General features: G+C 38.5%; 1 protein-coding gene across 2 annotated transcripts in view; it reads right to left on the bottom strand.

Annotated features, from left to right (window-relative positions):
* Positions 1–8: 8 nt before the first annotated feature.
* Positions 9–18,044, bottom strand: part of ZFYVE16 (zinc finger FYVE-type containing 16) — a 35,094-nt gene continuing 17,058 nt past the window's right edge. For both annotated transcript variants that reach the window (XM_035567567.2, XM_035567568.2), the window contains exons 6-18: positions 17,477–17,628; positions 13,587–13,965; positions 12,947–13,069; positions 12,692–12,847; positions 11,866–12,090; positions 10,596–10,678; positions 7,430–7,534; positions 6,441–6,591; positions 4,993–5,073; positions 4,228–4,390; positions 3,301–3,406; positions 2,720–2,884; positions 9–1,863 (exon numbers count right to left, since the gene is read on the bottom strand). In XM_035567567.2, coding sequence (XP_035423460.1) covers positions 1,702–1,863; positions 2,720–2,884; positions 3,301–3,406; positions 4,228–4,390; positions 4,993–5,073; positions 6,441–6,591; positions 7,430–7,534; positions 10,596–10,678; positions 11,866–12,090; positions 12,692–12,847; positions 12,947–13,069; positions 13,587–13,965; positions 17,477–17,628 — 2,051 coding nt within the window. In that variant the 3' untranslated portion in view covers positions 9–1,701. The remainder of the gene's footprint in view (positions 1,864–2,719; positions 2,885–3,300; positions 3,407–4,227; positions 4,391–4,992; positions 5,074–6,440; positions 6,592–7,429; positions 7,535–10,595; positions 10,679–11,865; positions 12,091–12,691; positions 12,848–12,946; positions 13,070–13,586; positions 13,966–17,476; positions 17,629–18,044) is intronic.

The raw sequence follows: 18,044 nt of genomic DNA, 5'->3' as shown, positions 1-18,044 counted from the left end.
GGCATGCACAGGCGTAACACGTTTGTATTTATTTAAATAGCAGGTAACCTTCAGTTAACTTTTAGTGATCAGTACTTACAATGGGTTAGAACAGGATAGATGGCAAGAGGCAACCGGCACCTTTGGTGACCTCCAAGCCCAGAGAGGGGTAAAGCTAACCTCGTAGGATGGGACAGGAAAGCCACCTCCACCCTCATTAATTACATTTCTAAACTACTGTTCAACCTCACTGTTGTTTCCTTTATTGTCCATTTATGGCTTGGTTGCACTCAACTGCTTCTCCTGTGGTCTTCAGCTCCTCTCCAGGATTAGCTTCTCTGAAGAATTAGCTCAAAGGTATCCCCAGTATCCTCCACAGCAAGATCTTGATGAAGCCTGAAACCTTCCAAAAACTTGCGTTTTAAAGCACGGTTAACAGCAGAGCTGATTAGGTTAAGTTACAAATTGTTTTTGATACAAAAACATGAAATATCCCCTATGAGCATCAAGAAGGCATCAAAGTTCTAATAGTCTCATAAAACTGTACCAACATTTTTACTGAAAACAATATAGACCTTGGACAGATTTTGTTTTGGTTCTGTTCTTGGTAAACAGTTGTGACAGTTATCAAACCTTGGTTCACTGAACCTTGGTACAAATCACATGCATCACAAGTACATAAATAGATTTTAATGACCCAATATCAAAAATACATACTATACAAGAACCGCAGGTATACTAAAGCAATCTGTTCATGAAAATTCACACAATACATTTATTGTCCCTGAAAATAAAGATGGCTACCAAGAGGTGACAAAAGCAGTAGATGGAAGCAGAAAAAGTATTGCAGAATCCTTGTCTTACTTATTGCTACATGTAGATTACTGCAAAGGTAATCTGGCTTTTTATTAATCCTTGAAAGGTCAAATTGCATCAGGACGTCTGAACAGAGTAAAGGAAAAAAGTATCAGTATTTATAAAAATAGCATCCATTTAAGTTAGATAAGTCCTTATAAATACAAGAATGAAATCAGTTTTCTATAAAATGGAATTCAGAAGCATATGTTCCTGAAGCACCAGCATAATATCCTAGTAATTCAGGACTTCAACTACAAAGTCTTCATAAACATACCTGCAAAATTCTTCCTTGTGCTGATCATAGACAAGTGTCAAAAAGTGTGCACTTATATTTGCACTGACACATGAAGTTTGCAGTCAGCTACAGATTGCGTATTTGAATCTCAAATGGCAAGAAAACAGTTTTGTGCCAGCTAAGTATACTTCAGTGTTTAGCTCATATGCACATGGAAAGCACATGCTTCAGATTGAGATTAGACCTAACCACAGCAATTTCTCTAATACTTATCTGAGGTTAAGAGGCAAGATAATATGGCTTGAAGTTACACTACACAAAGTAAACGCTACAATTGTGTAAAGAGGTAACAAAGACTGCCCTCTTCATCACCTGTATTAAGTGTAAAATTTCAGAACTTGAGGAAACATTAAAAACTACAATTCTTTTGTCATAAAGTAACCAGCAACAGTTTGAGAGTTGGTGCTTGTTTTTTTTTTTTTTAAAAAAAAAACAGTTTGAAAATCCATTAATGAAAATCCATTGAAACAAAATCAGTCTCAAAAACTTTTATCATTTTTAGTGTTTGACGCATTACAACTTTGGTATTCAGAGCTAGCAAATCAGTATCTTGCCAGTAAGTGGCCTCATCAAAATAGATGTTCTATAAGGAAAAATACTAATTCCATTTTCAATGGTAAACTTGTAGGATCTGACATCCCACCATGGATCACAGGAATCAGAGCACTGTCCAATTCATTCAGATAGTACTGTGGAAGAAGTCGACCTCCGGATCCTGCCAAGTACTCAACCTAGAATGAGAACACATCTATTTTAACACTTTTTGTAATTAATAAAATGACACAAATGTGTAGTATCTTGGTAAAACAGTAGTTCACCTAGTGTGAAGTGACAAAGTAACATTCAAACACTGGGAACTGGGTAGGTTTTCAGGTTAATCACGAACTATTAGGTTTGCCAGAGAAACATGCAACATTCTACCTAGGTTTACCAGGCCACAAATCCTTGGCATCCCAGACTGCTTCAGACTTCTGTCCAAGAATTATCTGATTTTATTCCAGGACCACAGTTACTAATAGATAAATTTCAAAATAGATTGCTGAAAATTAGAATTTAAGGAGTACATTTACAGCTTCCCTCAAAATAGATAAGGAAAAGACCTTCAGATACAAAGTTTATTTCAATACTGGAGTTCTGCAGTCTTTTGATGGACATCCATACTGGACAGAACTAGGCAAACCTGTCCTTTTCTGATGTAGAAATATTGGGGCAAATATCTCTTCCTGAACTAGAGTTGGGAGCTAATGCAGCAGAAAACTACATACTTAAAGAAAAGCATCAGAAAATTAACTCTGTAATTCTCTAAACTGACTCACCCTGGAGGCAAGTGAGTGTCAGAGTCAGAACCAGAGAAGAACTGATAGCTTATAGCAACCAGCTACTATGGAATGGGGCAGAAAAGAAAATGAGGCTATTCCTTTCATGAACCACTAGTCATTAAGTCAGCTTCTAAATGAAATTTCATCCTCAATCTGGATCTGGGGTAGGACAAAAAAAAAACCAGAAACATTCAGAAAGAGATCCAAGGTCTTCACAGGAAAGATTTCAGTTGAAATGGAGTGTCTGCAATAAAAGTTGAAAGATTACCATATCTGAGTCAACAGAAACTCTTAGGCCTATCTTATTCATCCCATTATTTTTCAAGGTTTTAAGGTGTGGGCAAAGAGCGGTACTGCAGGCAATCGCAATCTCTTTAGCAAACTGAAGAGGAACAGGACTGGATAGTTCATGGTCCTTTAGAAAATAGTACACCTGAAATCATAGAAAGGATAAGGACAGACAACAGCCTGGTTATATGACAGAAGTAAGAAAATGAGTTATTCAATATAATGCAGAACAAAGTGAGCTATAAATACCAATGCTTGTTTGCTGGCAAATTATTCTAACATTTCATGTTCAGACATAATACTTAAGTGACCATGGGAATATCTGGATTATACATTCATAGTTAATTAGCAATGATAATAGACTTTTACAATTTACTCCTTTTCAGAGGAAGATAAAGTATGTAAGCTTATCAAGGAATCATAGAGAACAGTTTGCAAATCAGTATGGCTATATACCAGGTAAGTTAGATTCTTTAATTGTAACATTTAATAGCCCTTTCTTTAACACTAAAATATTTTAGGTGGTAGTAAAAAGGCTCAAGTACAACGTAGTTTACTAACTTCAGTGCACTTCAGAACTTTTCCTTCTCTTTCAAAGTCTCTGCTGTGTGGTACTTTTTCACCCTGAGTTCCTTCCATTGATTTTCCATCTACTGGACTTAGAATTCTACGGAAGATAATAGCATTGTTAATAATTAAAAAAAAATTATTTCATACAACTTTTTCCAATCTACAAAATGTTTAGTTGTCCTTAAAGGCTTTTTAAACAGCTCTATAACAAAATATAATACAGGATTTGCATCACATCAATATGGAAGCTACAAAAAAAAAAAAGTATACTAAATAGGGAACAAACAACACTTACTCGATAAAAGCCTCATCATACGGGTTTAAGAAACTATAAACCATCTTAGGTAAGGCACCTTTTTAATTGGTCAACGAAACCACAGAAAAAGGCATACTAAGTCAAGCCCAAGCCCTGAGAAATAACTCGGTTAACACAAAGCCAGTTTTTGAGTTAGCAGTGTACAATTAAAGTTTGAAGATGTATAAACAACCATTCAACACACATTAAGTAAGGATGTCTTGCATCTTACTTTGTTTTACTGAATGCTGGCATTCCAAGCAGCGAGTGGCAAAGAGCAGTACTGTGCGCTCGCAAGCCACCTCACCTCCCCCAAACGTGAAGAGATTAACTGCATCCTTAAATCGATAACTGATTCGATAGAGGACTTTCACAGGTTCACACACACACACTTCTTGTACATTGAAAACGGTATTAATTTTGGTGAACACAAGCTAAACTGTTCTGCTAGTGACATCTACAGGCTAGCAGGTAGTTTACTGTCCTATTCCCTTACAGCTTTTAGTAGAACACTTTCTTTGAATAAAAATACCTTAGATTTATTTCAAGAAATAAAAGGTGGATATTTTCAAGCAGGGAACAAGGGAATTCTGTAAGATGCTTTGTTTTGCTAATACATTTACCCTTTGTTTGTTTTTTCTTCGTTTTCTACCCAGCAAATATCTACATATTCCTTTAGGCCTTCTGCATCCACTTTGCCACAAGTTATTTTAAAGTCCTTCTTGTTTCTTAATGCCTGGCGTAGGCTTTCCATCATTTCTGGTGTTATTTGTACCATTAGTCCATCTAGAAGAAAATCAGTTAAGATTATCACTTTTTTTCAGAAAAAGTAGCAAAGCTTTAAAGTAGAGTCTTAGCTTAACTTCTAATGAGACCAGCCCTCTCCCTCAGCTCCCTAATAAACAGACATCAAGTCCTAATTTGGACACTATACCCAACAACAGCATTAAATGCTACATGACAGAAGTAGTAATTAAAGCTTTTCTAGTCAACAGAGCAAAGACCAGTAGACTTATCTTACAAGTATCTGGCATCTATGTGTCAACACATGCATTTCATCAGTACATCAATGAAAATAGTTCTAGATACAGCCAGCCATAAAGGAAATTCAAGTATTGGCTAACATGAAGAGAGATAAAACTTAATATGTAATAAAACCAACAGATGATCTAGCATGTATTTTTATAGTGCGTGACTTGTTTGTAAGAGGTTTTCTACAAGTTAGAAGTCCTGAAAAAGTTTTGCTTACTGTGGAACAAAGACCTTGCATGAAACTGCCTTTTTTTTTCCCCTCTCCTCTATTCCCCTCCCCTTTAGGATCCTCTGGGAAAAACAAAAACAAAACAAAACAAAACAAAAAAAAAACACATGTAGGACAAAATTCCTACCTTCAACTATACTGGATTTAGCTAGAAATCCTGAAGATGTCTTTAAGGCTCCATTAAACACTACAAAACTTGCACCTGTAACTAGAAAAAGTAGAAAACGTAAATATCACCACATCTCTGAAGTTTGTCATTACCAACATTTAATTTACAGTTTTTTTTTTTTTTTTTTTTTTTTTAAGAGGGCAAACAAAAAAGGTATCACTAGCAATTGCTTAGTCACAGTCTAGTACAAAACACTGGACCTTGGCAAAAAACTTTTGTTAAGCTACATTATGAGTGCATACAGTATTCTTGTAAGATACTGACAGATGGGTAAGAGGCAAGCTGACAAAGCTCAATATACAAACAGGAGACAGTTAATGGAACAGTGTTGTGCTGTGTTTTTCTTCTTTCTTAAAAAGATACAACATATATTTCACGTAAGTTTTAAATTTAACTTAATTTATTAACTGAAAATATTCCTGAAGCTTAGATCATTTTCAGTGGTACTAAAAACAACTCAAAGAAAAGATGACGTGAATTTCCATACTACAAACTTTTGCATATGTTTGTTAGTTTGGGATCAGTCAATCCAAATACAGCACTTCCAACAAAAGTCAAACAAAAGCACACTGAATAGATATGCTTACTGAAGCACAGAACAGTATTTCTAATTCACACCAGAGATGGCAAGAGTAAAGCCTTACCAACCCGGAATTCCCCTGCAACTAATGACTCTTGAGAAGCACAAATAATCAGCCTGGATACACTGCTATGCAATGCAAATGTATTGTTTGCAAAACCTCAAAGGTACCTCTACATTCTTCACTACACATGGTTTCATCAGTTTGCTAGGTGCTGTATAGAGTGATTCACTCATACTGTACTTCCATACACTCTGTTACTCAGACAGGCTGTTTAGTCTGTAAACATATTGCACAATTCACACATATTAAATTTGGATTTTGAAAGATGTAAAAAATTTTATTATGCCTAAAAATGCAAGCTATAATAAAAAAAATCTAAAAACAAGCCGAAAAAAGTATGAATCTTCACTTAATAGATCATTCCTAAAAGGTAACTAACAGCTGAAACCAAATAGCAATATTTTATTTTGCACTTACTCTGCTACTTGAATGCCTGAACTTTTTGTCTAAATAAGCTACTGGGAATACATACTTTCCTTGCAGCATGAGTCAGTGAACTTACATTTTATTTGCACCATGAAACTCTTCACTCAGAGGGTGGTGAGGGACTGGCACAGGCTGCCCAGAGAAGCTGTGGATGCCCCATCCCTAGGGGTGCTCAAGGCCAGGCTGGATGGGGCCTTGGGCAACCTGGTCTGGTGGGGGGTGTCCCTGCCCGTGCCAGGGGAGTTGGAACCAGATGATCTGTAAGGTCCCTTCCAACCCATTCTATGGTTCTGTGATTTCTGCTCTGTTCCTCACAAGCCACGTTAGACAGCTTACCTTTCCTAGGATGTTCAGTAGCACTGTTTGCTTGTGTATGATAGAGGCCATGCTTATTCTGCACACACACTAAGTGAGAATCTGCTTCAGTATTGAAACTGGCTCCAATACTAATTACATGGTCATTAGAAGAATTTACCACCTTCATCACCTGTCAATATAAAGTTTGTCATTAAAGTGACAAATCTCTTTTTGCAGTACTTGTTTTAAATACAAGACATTAGAAAAATCCAGGTCTCGAAACAAATCCCAAGGATTATTCACTTAATTCCAGAAAGGCTGAACAACTTAATTTGCCATGACTAGTTCGAGGAAAACTAAACATGATTAAAAATACTACTTCAGCTGAGAGTGATGTCTGACTACTGATAACACAGAGTATCAGAGTTGTAGGGATTTTATTGGTTATGAGGTGACGCATTAAGCATCATGCAGTTTACTACTCTTTTTTGTTGTTGCTAAAGGTCAGTTAAACAAACTGTAATAAAAACTACACTGACAAAATATTTTTTTAAAATTGTATTGTATTTTGAAGTTTTACACAGAACAGCACCTTCAGAAAATATGTAGGAGATTCTCCTTGGGAACACGTGCTAAAAGACTTTACAGAAACTGTTGATCTTTCACATTTAGCAGGCTACCCTAAGCCTCAATTTTTCACTCATCATCCATCTTCTAACACATCCATGAAGACAGAAATGTGCATTCTGACAATTTCATGCCCTCTCCCCAGACATCACATGCTTATACCATTTTAAAGTTCAAAGAGTCTACCGCACAGCAAACTAGAGAGCTGCAATCAGTTGGAGAAATCACTTGCAGAACTGCCTGGAAATTGATTTGAGAATAAAAGCATTACTGCCTCTAAGAATCACTTCTTCCCTCTTGCCTTTTTTTTTAAAGTAAAAAAATAAAATACCTCACATAAAAGATGTAACTGGTGTTATACAAAAATGAAGATTAAAGCAGTTTGGATTACTTTTACTCACCTCATTATACTTCCTTAGGGGTATTTTAATACAGCTTCTACCCATTTCCACATGAACAAATAGGTTGTCTATGGTATGCAAAGTATATTGATAGTTTCTAAGATCCTATAACAGACAAAGATTTTACGTTAGCAGACAGATTAAGTAGAATTTCCTTACATTTGAGAGTAAATCTCATCAAGACAAAGTATTTTACATCCAGCCCCAAGAGTGTTGGTTTTCAGGAAGGGTTTGGACAACGCTGTCATGGAGTCAGGAGTTGGACTCAATGCTCATGGGTCCCTTCCAACTCAGGATATTCATGATTCTATAATTTCTTGAGCACTTGAAGTACTTGCTGCTCGAGTATTGCACTGTTTAAGGAGGGTGGACTAGATGACCTTCAGAGGTCCCTTCCAACCTCAGCCATTCTGTGATTCTGTGTTTATCATACATTCCTCTGACAGCCACTTTGCAAAATTTCCCTATTCTGTTTTATTATGGAAATGTGATGTTAGATGTAAAATGGTTTCATTTGCCTTTACTTGCTCAGCTGAAGTAAGATTAGAGAAGGCTCTTGTCAGCAGCTGAGCCAGGAAATCAGTAACTTCCTCGATCAGCTCACCTGTAGCAAGAAGAGTGTTTATGAGCAGATCTCACTGCACTGCAAGTTTCAGTTGAACTGACATTGTTTAGCAGTAGTAAGGATATACCTCACAGACTCCCTTTGCCTTCACCATTTACCATCACCCCAGTCACTTGTGTGGTACTAGATTTTATGATCTTTAATGGTTGAGCTTGCACCGCCTGTAGTTAAAAACCTAACGAGAATGTTTTGCAGTCATCTTACCATGACTCAAACTCCTGCTGTATCAAAAGAAGTAACCCTGCCAAGAAGCACATATTCTCAGTATTTTAAGCTGATGCCACTGAACAGATGCCACCGAACACAGCTATAAAGAAAAATCAGAGCAACTGTAATCCAACTGAAAATAGATTCTATAGAAGCCCTCCCTGTCACCAGAGCAACATTAAGACTCCTTTAAGTCCAAAGGTGTAATTCCACAGCAGGATAAAAAAAGGAATGGGTATACTACATCAGATACTAAGACAAATCCGGTTCAATATCCCCTGCGTGACAGCGACAGAGAGTAAACACTGATCAGCTTATGCTAGTCCTTATGTGCCTGTCTGTCTTTCCCAAGCTACTCTTCCAGACCTTAACAATCTGTGGCCTTAGCACTTGAGTAACACAAAGACTGTGGCTTAAGCCAATTAAGTGAATTTCCATTGTACTCTTCTCCCTTCTGCCCTGAAGTTCTTCCTCTGCCCCCACGCTGGTACTGGTCCATCACCAATCAGGCAGGGAGCAACCCCATGGAATTGAAACTTAAGATTCCTCCATCGAGAAAGAAAAAAAGAATCACTATTTTCATATGGCTTAATTCCTGAGATTGATTCTGTATGTAACAACATGGAAATCAATGATAGCAAAAACAGAAGAGAGCCAAAGACCGCCGCTTCATCTAAGCTGTAATGGTTTCTAGACTAGAGAGGATTTAGCAATCACCTGGGTGTATGCAATTCTGTCTGTGACCTTTTCAGTAATTTTCCTTACAGCCTTAAGGATAAGTTATACATAAGTGTTAGAAGAGGAAGTTACCAGTCAGAAATACAGGCTTACTAGAAGTTTACATCAAACTATTTGGGTAACAAAGGAAAAACTCTTGACTTGAAGTGAGTCAAGTCTTTCATGCAAGACAGTCAGACTAGTTAACCATAACAAAGTTAATTTTGTGTGTCAATGTAATTAATGTTACTTAGAATACAGAATCTGCCTGTCAAGTTTGCTTTTTCAAATTTAATGAGATGTCAGATTTAAGACTAGAGTTCTTGTGCCAGGACAGTCCTTGTAAAAGAAAAATATAACTGAACAGTGATTACTACCAGCTTTACTGTAAATTTCAACATTTTTCTCAGTTAAAGCTATTTCTTACTACCAGAGACTGTGCTAACAAAAGTATGACGTGAAAGATTATACCTGGTTTAACTGATGAAGTTTTGGTAGCAGTGGGGCTGCAGGGCTGCTCTGCGCGCAGAGCCCAGCAACTGCCCCATGTCAGAGCAGAGCCTGCTCCAGCCGGCACCAAAAGGGACCTGCTGCTGGCCAGGGCATGGCCATGAGTGATGCTGGTTGGGCCTCTGGGAGAGCAGACGGAAGAAAGGGGAAACAACAGCAGCTGGGAGAGAGGAGCAAGAAACAGAGAACCAGCCCTGCAGACACCAAGGTCAGTGAAGAAGGGGAAGGAGGTGCTTCAGGTCCCAGAGCAGAAGATGCCCTGTGGCGAGTGAGGACCACATCAGAGCAGATCTGCACACTGCAGCCCATGAAGAACACCACGTCACAGCAGATGGATGTGGCCTGAAGGAAGCTGCAGCTGATGGAGAACCCACACAGGAGCAGGCTGCTGGCATGAACTGTGGCCCATGGAGAATAGCTCACACTGAAGCAGTCTGTTCCTGAAGGACTGCACCCTGTGGTAAACACCCACGTTGGAGCAGTTGGCAAAAGGACTGTATCTCATGGTATGGACTCCACAATGGAGCAGAGGAAGAGAGTGAGGAGGAATGAGCAGCAGAGATAAAGTGTTATGGGCTGACTGCAACCCCATATCCCATCCCTCTGTGCTACTCAGGTGTGGAGAAAGTAAAAGAACTGGGAATGAAGTTGAGCCTGGGAAGAAAGGGGGGTGGGGTGGGTGAAGAAAGGTGGGTTTAGTTTGTTTTTATTTCAGTTCTCACTTTGTTATCTATTGGCAACAAGTTTAATCTTCTCCAAGTCAAGCCTGTTTTGAATGGGATGGTAGTACATGAGCAATTTCCCTGTCCTTAGTTCAATCCACAAAGATTTTTCATCATATTTTCTCCCTGTATCTTGAAGAGGAGGGAGAGAGAAAGCATCGTGGTGGGCACCTGTCAGCCAGGCAAGATCAACCCACCACAAAGATTCAGCTTCCTTAACTGACATCTAAATTGTCTTTGGTAAGGAATTTCCAAGTTAGCTCTGAAAAACAAAAATGTTAGCTCTTTAACTTTGCCAAAAGTAATTCAGCTTTAAATAATCTGAGTTCTGAGGATATTTATATAAAATAGATTACAACAAGAAGGGAAGAGAACAATTACTCACAACAAGTAGATTCATTACTGTGTGTCCTATTTCTCCAAAGAGTGGCTTTCGGTGTCTGAAACTTACTAGAGGAGTTGGATATGCTGGAGTGGAAGAAATAAAAAAGGTCAAGTTTACTTACCAACAACTGTAAAACTCACTAATACAAGTATTTATTTTCAGCTATAGCCTATGTTTCTTAATTTCATTATCCAAACTGCCAAGTGAACTAGAGCCACTGTGTTTCTCCCTCACTCTCCCTCACTTCAACCCACTGCATGGTTTCCTCGCCCACAGTTAAATCATACTGCAATGTCTGTATGTCTCCCCCAGCAGCAGAAGTCTTCTGAGAGACCTGATGCTGTTCACATGCTTTATCAGCTACACTTCTTGCAACAATTGGGCTGGAAGGAAACATCCTGTGTTCAGTCTTTGGGTCATCAGTCATAAGAGGAGATGCAAGGCTCAATAGTTGCTTGAATATGAATACCATGCAGGTAACATCTGCTTCTAATATGAAGTACCACTTAGTATTGGTAGGCAACGAACAAAGTGAATGAAGAGATTCATACAAGGTAACAAGGTTTTAAATGCTTTGCGGTTCTATGGTTGGAATAGAAAACGTGCAGATGGAAACCAAGGGAAAGCAAGGAGATGCACGAGACCACAGACCACAACACAAAGTAATCTGAAAACAAAGCAAATTGCATTGCAAAATCAGGATTGTGAGATCAAAGAAGGTGCATGGTTGATACAAAAATGACAGTAAATTTGTTGAGAAAGAATAACAGCAAAGAAGCTACCACCCTTGCCAACACCCAGGCAGAAAGTAGAACTCCACTACTGACTCGAATGCATGAATAACTGAGTGATGCACATTTATAGGCTTAAAACCTCTAAAATGACAGGCTTATTTATTAAAAACCATCCAAGCTGGGAAAAGTTTATATATTTTTGAAATCCATTCCACTCAAGTGACAGCTCCATCCTGCAACTTATCTAAACTCCTTATCTAAACTGTCTCCAAGTAAGGAACAGTGAGACAGGAAACAAAGCAGCACCTATACCTCTACATTAGTCTCTGTGTTATTCAAAAAGTACACACAAGCAACTCTAGAAGGCATTTAGGACACTATCTGCCTTCAGGTCCTGTGCAAGCTGGCTTTATCTCTTCAATGCAATGACAACTTGTGAAAGTATTTTCTTCCAGTGAGCCTGGAGCAGTGTCAAAGTTAACGTTTTTCGAGGGGAATTTTACATCTATATGGCTATTTGAAGTGTTAAAACTTACCCCCATATTCTGCTCCCAATCTCAACATCAAACGGATTGGAAAAACTTTTGCCCAGGGTATTTCCATCTTATGGATTAGAATGCCACAAAGAAGAGGGTTATCTGGTAGAATTAAATCATCAAGTTTCTGAAAAGTTGGTGAAACAAACAGGAATCCTCCATGATCTTTGTTATTGAGAAAGTTTTCAGTAAACGTAATGTTTTCCATGTTTCTTATAAATCTTCCTGTTGAAAAAGGGACAGAGAGTCTTTATACATCTTAAAAAGTAACACGCTATTGCCAAGAAAACTAGTACCTACTCTAATGTCATTGCTCTACCACAGACTTGTAAACCATAAGGTATATATCTCAAATCTTGCTGAAAATTTGAGACATCTAAACCCATAGACTAAGTGCTCTATAGTCTTATTTATTAACTAGATGAAAACTATTTTTTTCCAAATACAAAAAACTTTGAAGTGTACAGTGTTCTGGTACACATTGATTGATGAACTTCAATTAACAGACCTCATATTTACACACATACAAGTATTCTACTTCTACAAATGAAGTTCAGATACCCTAAGCCATAGGCTCAAGGACTTATACCCAGAATCTCTAAGACCATATGAAGAACGATAACAAACAAGCAAACCAGATGTTTACAATAGAGAAACTTAAATTCTTTCCCTCCCATTTTTTTGTTTAGAGAACCCAAGACTAACACTGCAAGGTTTCTTCAACCGAATCAGACACCTACAAAAACTGCAATAAAAATTACATAAACCTCCAACTTTAAAGACAAGTAAGAAGATATTATAAAGTTAGATCATCATAGTTACATACCTTTCACTGCATCCTTATAGATGTTAATAAATAATTTGAGTATCTCATTAGGAAAAGTCTCCTCATCTGGCAAACACTGCAACAGAATGATAATTTCTGCCTGACCCAAACCATGTAGTCCATTTGTTGAGAAGTACCAGCATTTTTCTGAAGAATCTTTAATCAAAGATAGATACCACAGTAATAAAGATACTGCTTCATACAATCAGAAGAGGAAATACAGATTTAATGTAAAATGAAATGTGCAGTACTTACAAGGTATTAACTTGACATTCACAAGCAAGTTTGCATTTAGGATAAATGTTAATGGATTGGGACCTCCTTCCGCAAGAAGCAAGGTGACCTGTTGGTGAGACGGATGTTCTTCCACTAGAGGATCTAAACAAACATCTGATTTAGTTCAATGTCAGCCAAATATTTAAAATAAGAACTACAGATCATAGCATATGAAAGACTGTCCTATCTTCCCATGTTAAATGGGTGGTAATTATTCTCAAACTTAGAACAGCTGTGGATCAACCAGCTATTCTCTTCAACAGCTTATCCTAAGATTCAAAGGCCATACAAAAATAAAGCAGTAACTTCTAACAAAGGTGTGAACTAGGGCTGCCACTCATTTGTTGATTACTGATAAATTGTGTATGCTGTCTTCTCAATCCATATACTGGTACCGTCAATTACAAACAATTCGAACTGTCACTACTATAATGCATTTAAGCGATGAAGTGCTATTTTCATAGCATTCTGACATTTTAATAATTCATGTTCAATTAACAAACAATCCAGTGTGCACAGATGAGAGTTAAAGTAGTACTAAAACGTAGGTTACATACATAAATAGTAACATTCAGAAATCTTGCATCTGGTGATACAACACAACTTATTTGAATTTTACCTTTTCCTTTCTCACCCACTGCAAGCAAAAGTGGTGGGAGTTTGTCACCATCAGGAACAAGGCTGATTTCTCTACGGACACGGTTCTCAACACCACAAAGTGCTCTGTAACTTGAAGGACTAACAGGCATATCACTTTTAGTCCGATCAACTAAACTGGAACTAGTTTTCTCATCTTCTGTAGCAGAAGTCTCTTTATTTCCTGGAGTTACGGATCTATAAATATGCGCCATCTCGCTCTGGCCGCAAACAGCCTCCTGCACATCCTGTTCTGAAGGAACAGAAGGACATAGTCCCTCCATTCTTGTAATAACATCTATTTCTTCTTTTGGTTTTGAATTTACATCAGTTAGTATGTCATCTTCCTCTGGGTTTGCAGCCTATGAGAAAAAGAAAAAGAAGATCTACACTCTAGTCTCACAACAAACTCTAAGTTCTATACTAGCAATCTAGAAGCAAAAAGCACAATGGGAAAGAAATCTATCAAAAATTATAGGAAATGCCACCAAATCTCTTGCATTTTTTCCCCCATTGTTAGAAGTCACATTAGTCCCTATCTTAGGTGAAGATGTGTTACTAGTTTGCTTGGTAACAAAAAAAATCCCACCAGTGTTGTAAATCAGTTGTATTAGCATAGTTAGATCTAACACATCAACAATAAGTATCCCTTAAGCAATCTGTTCTGTATTACTGTTTCCTCACTCATGCCTACTGAACATTGTAATCTGTCCTCATTTTGACCACTTCAGTATTACAAGCAGCTGTTAGTAGAACACATGAGAGAAGAAACAGGAGTCTAGCATTGTACAGTCTGACTCACTTCTAGTTTGGTGTCAAACCTATGCTGCTCCCTCAGTGAAGTGGATATGGCAAACTAAGAGCACAGTCACGTTATGATATGGACTGTCACCAAAAAACAAACCAGGAGGTGATCTATCACCTTTGAAGTATGCTAAGTTATCACACTACAAATCCATGTAGACTTGCATCCTATTTCAACAGGAAAGACCACATTTTAACAAGAAAAAACCTAACAACTCTATGCTTGTCCTGTAATAATAGTTCTCCTGGTATGCCCTCAGCTTCTATCAAATCCCCTGCTTATAGAATGTGTGCTAGAAGGGGTGGGGGAGAGACACCAACCCCTAAACCCACCAACTCCACAAACGCACACAAAAATATAAGAGCTATGATTAAAATGGCCTCTAGTAGACTTCTTCCCCACAAATTCACTTGCTGGTGTTGTGTATCACTTTATACTTTCAGCCTTTATAGCATCTTGTGACAGCATGTTCAGGATTACATGCTCTCTGGTAAAGTACATCCTGAGCTTTAGAGCTGCATTATGGAGGGTTTGTTTCAACTTTGAAAGCTGCACACAGGAACCACCAACTATTTGTTTCCTTTGTCCATGCCACGTTTAATTTTAGACGTTTCTCATCTTTTTGAAGTGAAAATGCCCTCCTCTTTCCCCAAAATGGAACACGGGATATATCTTTTGATCACAAAGTTGGGTTGAACAAGAGCTGCTAGGTATATTCAAGTTCTGAGAGCAATATGGATGCCCCTATCGTCATAATGATTTTCTACTTCTGTTCCTCTGTTCCCACCTACCTACTTCCCTTTTTAACAATTACTTAAGCATTTTCTTCAGATTGATCACTGACCATAAACCGGCCTTTTCCACCCAGTGAGACAGTAATAAGAGTAACATTAATAAGCCCCAAATCACACACTCCTAAGCCTGCACTTCATGGCATATGACATAATTTAACATCCAATTCACTAATACCTGGAATATATTTGCCTTCACTTTTGAACAGTTTTACCCTTTTTATCCTCTGCAAGTACAACAAATAGCACTGAGTCCAGGACACAGAACAATTAGACTCAGTTCTTCATCCCTTTATCACTTACGGTAGCTGTTCGGTTTATCATTATGATTTGGAAGGGGGTCTTTTTATTTCTAACTGATGCCTACCTTCTTTCAAGAGCTCTTGATGAGCTTTTCTAGACATACATGTTCATGAACAGTATCAGCATTATCTCTACCACTGCACATTTCCTCTAACAGACGTGTGAGGCACGATCATCCCCATCAAAAGCCTTAGCACTTCTTCACTGTCACTCTGAACGGCTCCTCAGGCTCAAAGTCTCTGCGGAAGCCAGATTCACCTGCAACTTAGTGGAATCCTTGTTCAAATGAAATCACATTTACTGCTATCCCTGCCTCATGAAATAAGGCTGATTTACATATTATACACCCTGCAACTGTTGAAATTCTCCATACACTCAATAATGATCTGATCTGGGTATTAGCTTTTGTAATTTGTTTTTAAAACTCTTGAACACTGTTATAACTTGAGACCGTTCTGTGAGACTGTGCTTCGGAGATGTATTTTGTTTTAAAAATATTCCAGCTCAGGAATCCCTCTAAACTTTTCCACAGCAAGCTTGTGTCACTCCTGACTCTTCCTGTCAAGTGTGACTAGTTTCACACCCCAAACGTGGCCTCTTAAAATCCCACCCTCCTCTCAGTTCAGCACTTGTCTGCATTAGAAGCACTTGTAGTGGGTATGCTCTGCACCTGCACTCGACATAAGTTTTGCTCAGGCTTATGAGCTGCAGCAGGTCTCAATGTGATTGCTCCTTGAACTGGACAGCTCATTAATAGCGGAGCACCAGGCACAGCTTGATGCTCTGGGAAGTCTACCATGGGAAAACGAGGAGCCACATCAGAGTTCAGCAAGCAACGTGATAAGGAATTTGAGCTTGACTACGATCAATCACTTCATCTAATAAATATGGTGCCTCATCCCTTTGCTATCTCTAATTCAATGAAAAGCCCTAACAGCACCATTCCTCTGTTTACACAGTTCAGTGAAGCCTTATGCTGCCTCACTCCCCAGCTATTTATATAATATGGACACGGGGTGATCAGGCCTCCTTTGTGACTGGCTCCGGGGGTCCCTCTGGCGTGACTTATTGACAATGGCACAATTAAGTGCTAAGGGAAGAGGGACTGCACAACCTGAGCCAGTAACGACCTGAACTATAAAAAAAAAGTGAAAAAGACTTGAATCCTGGAAAACTGTCTAAAACACAATGGCCTCACAATCCTATAAATAGTGATCCCAAGCAAGAACTCTTGGAGCTCTCTGGGGACCTCAGCAGGCGGCATCCTCAATGTCCCCCTGAGCTGGGAGGATCCCAGAAGAAGTACCTCTCAGGGCTGACTCCTCAAGGAACAAGCTTGTCTGCAGACAAACGCCGACAGGGGAGTAGGGTGAGAAATTTACTTTAAGAGGGAGTCTTGGAAGTGTGGAACTGGATTTAGAAACTTCCCAGGACCCTGCAGTAAGTCTTGGGTGAACGTTGCCAGCCTTGAATCTTTAAGCCCCTGTTTCCACTGTAGAACCATTGATCATTGTGTCAATTGTCTAAAACTTAAATACTGATCAAGTGCTGTTAAAAAAACATGTAATCTAACTTGGTTATGTGCTATACAAATATAATAAATCCTTAATTATTGCTACATAAGAGTTGTGTAAAATCTAATTCTGCAACAGCAGTATACTGATTTTGCTGCACCCTATGGTATAGTACTCTAGGACATTAATCAGCTTCTTGTACAGCAGTTTAGTTTAGTTTAACAAGCAAACTACAGATAACCACTGGAAAAAACTATTAGCACGTTAATAATGACAGATTTTAGAGCTATGGCTGAGGACACCTTCATAAGAATAGTTAATCAAAGCCTGTACAGGAAAAGCTTGATTTGGAGTTTATTCAGCTATATCATTTTTAAAGTTCACATACGCCCCAATCAGTAGCAAGCAAAGTTATTTCAAGATAGAATTCATGCACCTACACACACTTCTTAATTCATACCATATGCATCTCTGGCAAGTCAGGGTTTACTGGACTTAGGTCCTGTGATGACCTCTTTGCTCCAGATGAAAGTTTTGTTGTATCTGCCACTTCTCCAGTTGGCAAAATACCATCTGCAAACCAAACTCTCCTCTGTTCTTTGGGGCACAGCCCTAGGATAGGTTGAGAAAACAACACTGACTTCATATTATTTTCACTGTCCTAACAACTGAAAGGGATACAAATTTAGCCCCTTCTCCCCCCAGTTATATAGACAGTCTGTTCACTGAAACCAAACACAAGTAGACAGCTTGACTCCAGCCAGTCTCTCCCATCAGGTGAGCACATGCAAAAGACATCTCATACTAGCATAGGAAGATGTCATGCTATAGTTACATGTATCAGTTCCTACATAAGGAAGATTACTTCCTCGGTCATCCCATCATCCCTCTGTAGTTAGGTGAGAGTGAAATGCATATCACAACTAGAAGATGAAATACTCTAAAAAAATTAGAGTATCATGTTGCTAAAAATTTATTTTCATTGATGAAAAGTCAGATAATGGTGGGACAAAGACTCTATTTAGTCA

This window comes from Cygnus atratus, chromosome Z, assembly GCF_013377495.2.
Source record: "Cygnus atratus isolate AKBS03 ecotype Queensland, Australia chromosome Z, CAtr_DNAZoo_HiC_assembly, whole genome shotgun sequence".
Classification (NCBI taxonomy): domain Eukaryota; kingdom Metazoa; phylum Chordata; class Aves; order Anseriformes; family Anatidae; genus Cygnus; species Cygnus atratus.
The sequence above is the reverse complement of the archived record's forward strand: the minus strand, read 5'-3'. Positions and strand labels throughout refer to the sequence as shown.